The sequence below is a fragment of the Marmota flaviventris genome, chromosome 7, assembly GCF_047511675.1.
Source record: "Marmota flaviventris isolate mMarFla1 chromosome 7, mMarFla1.hap1, whole genome shotgun sequence".
In the NCBI taxonomy this organism is placed as follows: domain Eukaryota; kingdom Metazoa; phylum Chordata; class Mammalia; order Rodentia; family Sciuridae; genus Marmota; species Marmota flaviventris.
The window spans coordinates 3,511,437-3,522,173 of NC_092504.1; the positions used below are offsets into that span (position 1 = coordinate 3,511,437).

The 10,737-nt window shown below is 60.3% G+C and overlaps 1 protein-coding gene across 1 annotated transcript; it reads left to right on the top strand.

Moving 5' to 3' along the window:
* Positions 1–1,337: 1,337 nt before the first annotated feature.
* Positions 1,338–4,967, top strand: Hmx1 (H6 family homeobox 1). The gene is made up of 2 exons (XM_027936021.3): positions 1,338–1,728; positions 4,315–4,967. Exons 1-2 carry the CDS (start codon positions 1,338–1,340, stop codon positions 4,965–4,967), a joined length of 1,044 nt encoding a protein of 347 aa, XP_027791822.2.
* Positions 4,968–10,737: the final 5,770 nt, after the last annotated feature.

Here is a 10,737-nt window from a genome sequence, read left to right on the forward strand (position 1 = left end):
TTTGGATACAGGTTGCGGGAGGCTGGATGCATCTCTCGGCTACAACTGAGCGTGCCCATGTTGTGATCAGTGACTTCGCAGTCACCTGCTAGCAGATGAAGTGTATCAGAAGGTTGGTTACCAGCTCTTCTGTCGCCTAGCTCCTGAAATGGGAGGGGGCTCTCCAACTCTTACAGGCAGAGAAACGGAGGTTCAAAAAGGGACTTGCAGCCAAGACCTCTGGCGAGGGGTGGGGACGTGACTGGGCCGGAAGATCCCACCCCTTCCAAGGCCAAGGCCTCGGGGAGTTGGCGGCGCCTGTGCCAGTGCAGTGGGGACCCGCTCCCACGGGGAGGATCGCGGGAAGTGCCCTGTACGGTTGCATTTCCTTACACACTGAGACGGAGCCCGGAATGGAGAGTTCTAGCGTACTACAATTCGCAAAGAAAGCGTATTTCATAAAATGTAAATATTAAAATTGATGCATTTTTGCAGCCCTGCTTTGGCAAAGCTCCCTTGTTTAAACGACTTGCAGGGTCTTAAAAAATAAATGAAAGATTGCAGCCCATCTTCTGTGGTTTCTTAGAAGACTTGGTGTCTTCACACTGCCCCGCACACGCTCACATACATACAGACGCACACATGCACACATGACATACACGCGCGCGCGCGCACACACACGCACACACATGGATTCGCTGGGTCCACTGCTCTCCCGCGGCGGGGCAATTACGGATCTTGCCGGACGGTGATTGGTCAATCTGTCTTCATCGGGGCCTTGCATCCAATGGGCAGTGGTCCATCCGAGGCCCCGCCCTCGGGGGGGGGGTGGCGCGGACCGCTGGAATGCGTCACACTGGGCCCGACAGGCGCGACCCCCACCCGTGCCCCGGGCCGCTCGCCTTAGCCACGCCGCCGCCTGCGCTCAGGGTCGGAGCGGCGTCTACGCCAGTGGCCACGCTCGGGGCCGCCGCGGCGTCCTTGGGGCTGAGTTGGCCGCCCGCCCGGCGCGCGCCGCCCCGCCCCCGGCCCCTCCCCCCTCCCCGCCCCCGGTTAGGCCGGCCCCGGCGGCGACCAGAGCGGCGACGTGAAAGGCGAGCGAGGCGGCCTCCCCGGCGGCTGTCGGCGCGCACCCGCTCCCGCCCAGCCCAGCCCAGCCCAGCCCAGCCCAGCCCAGCGCAGCCCAGCGCCGAGGCCGCCGCCTGCCCCGCGGGGCCCGACGCCAGCGCTCCGGGCAGCGGCTCCAGGCCCGGCCCGCGCGTGCGCCTGGGAGCCGCGTGCCACCATCCCCAGCGGGGACTGGCCGCGCCCCGGGGACCCCAAGGAGTCCAGCAGAACCCGACGGGCCCGTGGCCGTGATGCCGGACGAGCTGACGGAGCCCGGGCGCGCCACGCCAGCCCGCACCTCCTCCTTTCTCATTGAAAACCTACTGGCTGCCGAGGCCAAGGGCGCGGGACGCGCTGCCCAGGGCGACGGCAGCCGCGAGGAGGAGGAAGAGGACGACGACGACGCGGAGGATGAGGACGCCGAGCAGGCGCGGCGGCGACGGCTGCAGAGGCGGCGACAGCTGCGAGCGGGCACCGGGCCTGGTGGGGAGGCGCGCGCCCGGGCGCTGCTCGGACCGGGTGCGCTGGGCCTCGGTCCCCGGCCGCCCCCCGGGCCCGGGCCGCCCTTCACTCTCGGTTGCGGAGGTGCGACGCGCTGGTACCCACGGGCGCACGGCTACGGAGGCGGCCTCAGTCCCGACAGTGAGTGAGGGCGCCCGGAGGGATGGACCAGGCGGTGGGGCTTGGCTTCCCCTCCGCATTCGTTTGGAGACTTCGGGCTGGTTGCCGCCCTTTGTGCTCCCCCCTCCCTTATTTGTAATAAAGTCTGGGTGGTGTGGGGTCCCACGGAGCCCCTTGCTGGGCGAGTTTGGAAGCTCTCTTCCTGAGCAGGGGTCAGAGATGGAGCTGCACCCATGGCCTGGTCTAAGGAGGCAGGGAGCTGACGAGAGGGGTCCCCTATCCGGAACTACAGACTGCTGGAGGAGAGAGAGAGTGAAATCACACAGGGAAAGATAGGAGAAGGGAGAGAGGGGTGGGAGAAAAGAAAACGGAAGGATGGAGGAAGAAGGAGGAATGTGGTAAGAGGAAAATGGGGGACCGCCAAAAAATCTATAGCATCGACACATGTGTGTGTTGTATATGTGTCCACCCGTGAGAGGAAAGTGAGCCAATGGAGGGAGGACAGAGGGAGGGCCAGCAAAGTTGGATCCCTGAAAAAATAACGGGGCGCTGAGCAGAAGGTGCCGTGTTGCCGGGGCCTCTCCCCCTCTTTCGCCCCACATTCCTCTTTTCCTCCACTCTGTGGGGTGGGCTGAATGGAGGGAGCTTCTTCCATAGTAGCAGTGTCTCCCAGAGTCCCGTTTCCTTAGTGCCAGCTTTAGATGGAGACGGGGGCAGGGCCTAGTCCTCTCCCAGGGCCCTCCTGGGTCCCAGAGCTGTGCCAGGCAAGCGGGGTGGGGGTGGGGGGCTGCTCTGAAGCCCCTAGTCCAACCCTCCTGCATCGTCTCTGCCTCCCCCGCCAGCCTTTGTTTCCTGGTGAGACCTCAGAGACAGGGCAGGGGTTTCTCAGCGCCAGAACCCACTCGTGCCTGGCATTCTGAATCTTGAGTTCTGCCCCCTCTGCCAGGGTTGCTGCCACCCCTATGAACCTACCCTTTGGAGGGAGAGCCCTGGAAGAAGGATCAAGAAAGCCGTTTAACCCCCAGCCCCACTTTGCCAGCCCCTCTTCCAAACTGTTTTCCAGGCTCAGGGCTCTGGAATCCATTTGGTATCTGTGTGCATGCCTGTGTGTTCTGGGGGAGTAAGCAGCCCCTCTCCCTGTTTGAATAATCCCCTTCTTGGTTTGGGAGTGACCCCCTTGCAAAAAGACCCACATCTCAGAGCCCCAAATACCCAGACACCCCACCCTCTTAATGTAAATTTGAGCAGTGCTTCGGTGGTTTGCTTGAAATCTGGTAATTCAATTTAGTGCCCCTCTGGGGGCGATTCTGAAAAGGATCTTGCAGGGTAATATTTGTCCTCCCCCTGCCCTGGGCCCATCCTCACCTGCAGCCCAAGCAGCAATCCCCACAGAGGCGGCTTCTTCTGATAGCTCCTTATTTCGTGCAATGCGGGTTAGGGTCCCAGTTTCACCCCAGAACAGGCAAGCCTGCTTGATGCCTGTGGGAATGTGTGTACCTCTGTTCATCTGGAGGGCTGGGTGTTGTGGGGAGGTAGGGATGGCCCAGATCTAGTGATCGGAACAACTGCAACCTGATTTCTCCGTGGGCACCAAGATGAAACATGTTGTGGGGGTTGGGTAGGGGCAGAAGCGAGATCTGCAGGGCTGGAAGAACACCATGCCAAGCCATCACACCAGCCCACTGAGGTCTGCACTGTTCACACAGGCATGCCGAGAGCTCACACTGGGGCACACCCCTTGTCCACCTGAGTCCTTGACTTCAAGGGCCAGCCAAACTCCACCTCAACCTCCGATCAGTCAACCAGGACCTGCCCTTTGGTGTGGAGGCTTCAGTGAGGGGCAGGCTGGTCCCTGCAGTGTGCGGCGCTGCCCTCTTCAGAGCATGGACTCAGTAGTCCCTGTGGGTTTTGTACCGTACCCCAAACCTGCAGGCTGAACCTCCAGCACAGAAGGTGTTTGGTTCTGGGTGGGACTGCTGGTTTCCTGGTGCTCCCTTTGAGCGGGATGGTGGCTGGACAAGGCATGCTTCTGTGGGCATCTGGGTCAGGGGTCCAAAGTATTGGGGGGGATGCCTATATCACTTAGCTGCATTTTACTTTTGAGGATTGGCTGCCTTCTTCTGGCAGATGTTTCCATGCACACAGACAGGCAGACAGCGTTGTGCATCTGCTCCTGAGTGCACTGTGAGGGTCACTGCAGGCCTTTATTCCTGTGCTCGGAGGCTCTGCGGGCCTGGCGGGTGTGCAAGGGTGGCTCTGTGCTTGTTTTCCTCTTTCTGGGAAGGACGTACTTCCTCTGGTCCCAGGGGTTCCTGTGGGTCTTTTGTGCCTTTGCATTTTCTTTTCTCTCCCTTCCCTTCTTTCTCTGTCCTCTGGGCGTGGGTGTGCATTTCTGAGTGAGAATGTCGCACGCGGTGTTGGTTTGCCACAGATCTTGGCTTTTCAGGTCCACCTCCTCCTCTTCTGCCTCCCTCTTTATTCCCACCCCGAACCTCCAGTTCTGGATGCCAGGGCCCTAATGTGCCATGTTTTCCAGCTTGAGGTGGTGGATGACCTCAAGGTGGAGGCCGCCCGGAACAAAACATTATGCACCTCTCTCCCCTGCAGCCAGTGACCGGGACTCACCGGAGACCGGCGGCGAGGAGATGGGGCGCGCGGAGGGCGCCTGGCCGCGGGGCCCCGGGCCGGGAGCGGTGCCGCGGGAGGCAGAGGAGCTGGCGGCGCAGGGCCCGGTGGCTGGCGGGGAGGAGGCCGCGGAGCTGGCAGAGGCCCCGGCCCCCTCGGCGGCCGCGGAGGCGCGCGGCGGCGTCGGGGGTCGCAAGAAGAAGACGCGCACGGTCTTCTCGCGCAGCCAGGTCTTCCAGCTGGAGTCCACCTTCGACCTGAAGCGCTACCTGAGCAGCGCGGAGCGCGCCGGCCTCGCCGCCTCGCTGCAGCTCACCGAGACCCAGGTCAAGATCTGGTTTCAGAACCGTCGCAACAAGTGGAAGCGGCAGCTGGCCGCCGAGCTGGAGGCCGCCAGCCTGTCCCCGCCCGGCGCGCAGCGCCTGGTCCGCGTGCCGGTGCTCTACCACGAAAGCCCCTCGGCCTCGGCCGGCGCCGGGCCCCCGGCTGCGCTGCCCTTCCCGCTGGCTCCCCCGGCGCCCGCGCCGCCCCCGCCGCTGCTCGGCTTCTCCGGAGCCCTGGCCTACCCGCTGGCCGCCTTCCCCACCGCTGCCTCCGTGCCCTTTCTGCGGGCGCAGATGCCGGGCCTGGTGTGAGCCTCTGTGAGCCCGCCGCTGGCCAGCATCCTCCCCAGGTTGCTGCAGACCCCTGTGGACCGGCAGTGAAGGTGGCGGTGGGTGCAGGGCGCGGTTCGATCGGGGCGGGTGGCCTCCTAGGGCCGCCTCTGTACCTCAGTGTAGGGCCCCAGCTGCTGTTCGGAGCCTCTCCAGAATGTACCAGGGCCGCTCCCCAAGCAGCTGCAAGGCTGGACCCCGCGGAGAGGGGCCATCGGAAGACAATCAGCCGCAGGCCGGGGCCAGGCCTTGCAAAGCAGGGCTCCTGCCTTCAGGGCCCGCAGCAGCAGCAACAGCAAACTTCCAGCAGGCTGTCCCAGGGGCTGCGAGGTGACTGTCCCCACGCACACTGCCCCAATGCAAAATGTGCTTTCCTGGGACAAAGCAGGACCCAGAGGGCAGTCCCCGGGCAGCAAGGACTCCCCTTGCAGGAACTGACCCTCCTTTACTAGAAGACAGGCCGGCTGGGTCTTCTCTCCTGGGCTGCAGCCTCTGTTTTCCTGGTGAAGATTTTTTTTTTTTAATCAATTTACTTATTGCGTATGGAATAAAAAGGGACGTTTTCTGGATGGTTTCACTGCTTTGTGATCCCCGGGCAGGGCCCTCCTCTGGTAGCAGGCTCTGTGGAGGCCTTCTCTCCCTACTTTCCCACACTGACCAGGGAACTGGGAGCCTGGGCCTGGTGAAGTGGGCAGGACATGATGGCAGTGGGATTTTTTCCCTAAGTCCCAGCTCTGCCTCGGGGGTGATAGCCTTGGTGGCCCAGGAAGGGGGAGCAGGGAAAGCAGTGTGGTTCCCAGGAGGCAGGGGAGGCAGGAAGGAGGCTTGCAGCCTCCGCTTTCCTCCCCCGGGCACTTGGGGTTCTGAGTCCTGTTGAATTTTTCTTTGGGCCCAAACAAAACATTCGCACTCCCTGAGGGTGAGGTGAGGGCGCCCACTCCTGCCGGGGTCTCCTTCTCTGCAGCCTCCAGCACAGGGGCTCAGGGCCCAGTTACGGGCTCTTAACAGAAGCTGTTCTGATGGTCTGTGTTGCTGGGGTTGCCCTTCTCCATCAACCCAAGGCAGCTTGCTTTGGGGTGAAGGTGGGGGCTCTGCCATGTATGGACAAGGGACCCTTCATTCGATGTGATTGAGCCCAAAGCAGCAAGTCACTCAGGGCTTGAGAGGGTCACTTCTTTGCTGGACAGGGCCCCCTAGAAAACTGGCGTCCCTCTCTGCCTCACTTTGGAGCAGCCCCTCCATAGCTGAGGTGAGCAGCAACTGGGGACCATACTCTGGGTCTGGGTGCTGGAGGTGGCACCAGAAGGCCTAAGAGAAGGAGCCACAGGAAGGGCACAGTCCATCTATGTGCATGTGTCCCTGCCCCAGCCTAGTCCAAAGAGTTGGCTCCCAGAGCTCTGAGGCCCAGGAGCCTTGGGAGCTGGCGCTGCGGAGGCCCTGGCCTTGCGCCCACACCTTCAGCCCCCCCCCCCCACACTTCTCAGTCCCTCCAGGCCTGGAGTCTGGGAACCATCGCAGTGTGGGAACTGCCCTTAACCGTGGGGAGCACCTGTTTGCCTAGCATTAAACGGTGGGGCCCTGGGTCCAATCTTCAGTGCCACAAAATGGGAAAAAGAAAACGAAACAAAAACTGTTTTCCCTGGGCTTTGGTGGGGCGGAAGACTGATGGTACACTTCAGTGAAATGATTTTACTTTCAAAAGCCTTAATCCTGGTCCATGGCCACAGAGGGTAGAGGGATATCCACAGGCAAACGTCAGACCCATCTCTTCTCCCTCCCCCTTCCCCGCCGTGCCCTCTTTAGGCTTGGTGTCCCTGGCTTTGGTCTCTCTCGTTCTTGTTCTGGTCTCATCCAGTCATGGGCACATCTCTGCCAGTCCTCCATGGACCTGCACAGCTGCTGGCAGCCATGCCCTGAGTCCAGCAATTCCCCACAGCAGGCCATGGCCAATGCATGTCTCTGCCCCTTACCCTCCAAGCACCGGGGCCAGCAGCCCGTTGTGGATCCGTGCTGTTCTCCAGCCAAGGTCTCTGGGAATCTCAGACCACTGAGACATCTCCTGTGCCTTTTAGAATGGGACATCTAAAGCCAGATGAAGGGATATCGCTGCCTTGCAGCCATTTCCTTCACTGTCTCTCGGGTGTGAGGTCCTGAGGTCCCACGGTGACCTCAGGGAGCTCCTGAGTGTGAGGCGGTCGTTGATGGCAGGTCCTGGGCAGATCTCTTCTGTGACACCCCACACAGCCAGGCTTAAGGACGCAGGGGCAGCCACTTGAGGCAGGGGCCACGGGGCGCAGGAAGGTGAGGGCTCTGCAGGCAGGCGGTAGCCGCTGGGAACTAAGGAGGAGGTGCAGGCAGGGCCTGCGTCGTCGTCGCTCAACGCGCTGTGAACGCTAAATCAGAAGCGGCGTTTTCCCGCAGAATTAGTAAGTCTGTCTGTAGAGCAGTTCCTGGGCTGGAGGAGCCAGGAGGCCGAAGGAAAGACTGCGACCCCGCACGGGAAAGGAGAGGGCCGGTGTCGCCGCGCTCGAGCGAAGCGCCGCGATGGAGCGAACGGATCGAAAGCTGGGCCAGCCACTAGATCTGCCTTGTCGTCATGCACGAGGCATCGCACCAGGGATGGCACAAACCAGAGACCTGACGGCTCAACACGAAGCCCACGAAGGCCTGGGGGGCGCGGGACCAGCCTGGGGTGCGCCTGGCCCCTTGGAGCCCTGAGTTCCAGCGCCATCGATCGCGGGCGCACCTCGCCGCGATGGCTCCGCGGCTGGCAGAAGATGAATGGCTTCGATCTGTCTCCACCGCACGCCCCGCCCTCCCCAGTGGGTTCCACCCATCAGCCTCACCCTCTCTGTAAGTGAGGCCGAACTGCAGCCCCCCTGGGATGCCCAGGGCTCTGGTGAAGAGCCTCTGAACCCATTTGGGGCAAACACGATTTGCCCCACTCCTGCCCTGGCCTTTGCCAGAACCCGTCCTACTGGCAACCCCTGATCCTCTCCAGGCCCGTTTCCCCATCACATTTATGGTGCTTGGACTGCTGGGCCTGCGGTGATTGGAGAGGGAGACAAACCGTCCCTCACACCAGCACCATGCAGACTGCCCGCTCCAGCTCCCAGGACCCCCACTGCTGATGGGATTGGTGGCAGGATCCACCCTCTGGGGGGCCTCTGTCCTTAGGTACACAGGAGCTGACAACAATGGCCTGAGAGAATGGAGGGAAATATGCTCCCCTCCCAGAGCCGGCACTCAGACATCTGCAGGTGGGTTATTTACCAGGAGAGCCAGGAAGGACCGCTAAGGCCCTGTGTGCTTGGAAGCTGGGTTGTCTGGGCACCGCACCCTGTCCTCAGGCAGGGCATATATGGAGTTAGAGCTGGAAAAATTCCAAGCCCAGTTCAGCCTCCAGGAGGGGGGAGGGCAGCAGACTTAGGCCTGCCCAGTTCCCCAGGTGGTCATCACCTGCCCTGCACACTTCACTCCTGGCCTCCCTGGGCTCTGTACTGAGAGCACACCACACCCAGGGCTCACTCCTTCCTGCCTCATTCACAGCCACAGAGAGCACCTGAATGGCACCAGGGAACTGCCTGCCTTCTAACTGGTGACCCCACCTCCCTCCCCACAGTGGCCTTGGTGTGCACAGGCCCCCAGCTCTGTTGCTGGGAGGGCCTTGATGGCCTTCCCGTTGCTCTTAAACCTGAGGCCCTCTCCTTCAGGTGGAGGTGCCCCCAGGGCTGCTGGGGATGTCTGCCAGGGCCTTGGCTCAGAGACCACTCAGGGACCACCTCGGCTGGGTCGAGGCCAAAGAGCTGGGCACTGGCCAGGTGAGCTCTGAGAGGGAAAAGAGTGGCCTGGGTTCCCTCGCTGTTTGTGCTGTGGGTGGCTCCCAAGTGTCCTTCTTGGCTTTCTAACTTCACCCAGCTTTCTAACCCCCCCCCCCCCCCCCGCTTTTGGTGCTGGGGATTGAACCCAGGGGCACTTTACTACTGAACTACATCCCCAGCCTTTATATTTTTTATTTTGACACAGGGTCTCACTAAGCTAAATTGGCCTGGAACCTGTGATCTTCCTGCCTCAGTCTCCCACGTCACTGGGATTACAGGTGTTTGCTACCAAGCCCTGTGGCTTCCACCTCACAACTCCTGAAAGAAACAGGTCTGAGAAGCATGGATTCTGGGCAGGGAAGCCGCCATGGAGACCAGCTGCCTGGCCAAAGCCTTGACCCTCTCCGGGCTCCCCTCCACTCCCTGAAACTTCTCCTCATCCGGCCAAATCCTGCTGTCCCTTCCTGCCTGTTCCAGTCTTCCGGATGATTCCCTCTGCCACACCATCCCTTTGGTGGCCAGAGCAGACATCCACCAAGCTGCGTGCCTGCTGGAAACTGAGGTCCTCCCTGCTCAGTCTGTGAGCCAGGAGTACTGCTGGGTGCCTGGTTCCTTCAGGTCCTTAGGTCAGTGTTGTGGTGAGACTGGAGAGCAGCTACCCTGTGCTCACAGTGCTGAGTTCCCAACTCCAACTGGCAATGGGACCAAGGGGCAGAGGGAAGAGGGAGACCTGCAGGGTGGCTCAGCTTGCACCTCTCACGCACAGCCTGGCAGCAGCTGCTGCCCAGCCTCTGCTGGCTTCTGTAGCCCTTGGCCTCCGTGTTTGTTCATTTGTGTGTGTGTGTGTGTGTGTAAAGTATAAAAGTCACAGTGCTTGTTACTATCTGGATTGCAGTAAAGTCAAACAGAAAAGAGTTGTAATTCCACCATCAAAGTCCCAGCTTCTGAGTGTTAGACCAGGCTGTGGATGTGTTGGGAGTTGTGATTTATAGCCAAATTGCTATTTTTAGGAGTTAAAAATGCATTTATGATTTATGTATTTACTGGTGAAATGAAGTGATATCTGCATTTGCTTTAAGACATGGCAGCGAAAATAAATAGGAAAAATAAAAAGGAGAATAGAATTTGGCCAGAGGCAAATCACTGCTGAATGGGGCTGGGCACAGGGGTTCATTATAGCACTCCCTCTACTTTTGTTTTATATTTGAAAACTTCCATAATAAAATGTTTTTAAAAACAACCCTGGAATCATAAGGGCCCTTTGCACCTGGCGTGTTCATCCCGCCAAAGGGGCTGTTCTACTCCAGGTTTATTTTCACCCCACCGGGGTTCCATCGGGGTTGTTTGCACCCAGCTTTTTTTCTTAGCCAGAGTATGTACATCAAAACCCATTAATTCAGTGTCTGTAAAACTATCTCAGTCTCAAACATTCCTCTTTTTCCACTTGGCTTTGCTGGTCCCCACCCTTCCCCCACTGGTCCCGATGCTCCCCAGGGATTCCCCACCCGGTTGCGGGGGCCATGCATCACCTTTGAGGGACAGGCTTCTGAGATCGCCTATGATGGATAAGGGGTTTATAACCACGAAAGATCGGCGAGCACCTCCTCTGCCTCCTACACCGCTAAAGTCCCTAAGCAGCCAGAGTGGGATCCTGATGGAGGCACGTTTTGGGATACTGAGCCAAGCGGTGGCCTCTCTGGTTCCGGGTTCGTGGGTTTGGTTTCTTGGCATTTCCTCGACGCACCTTGGGAGAACTTGGGTTGGCAGCACCGGAGAGGAGAAGGAGAGGGGCTGAGCGGGGCTGGGTGAGGCTGGGTGGCCCAGGGCTGGGGTGCGAAGCGCCTGAAGGGCAAATGGAGAAGGGTTTCCATCCAGGACAGACCACCTGGAAAAGCCCCAGGTCCTGGGGTGTCAGGGTCCAAGTGCGAGAC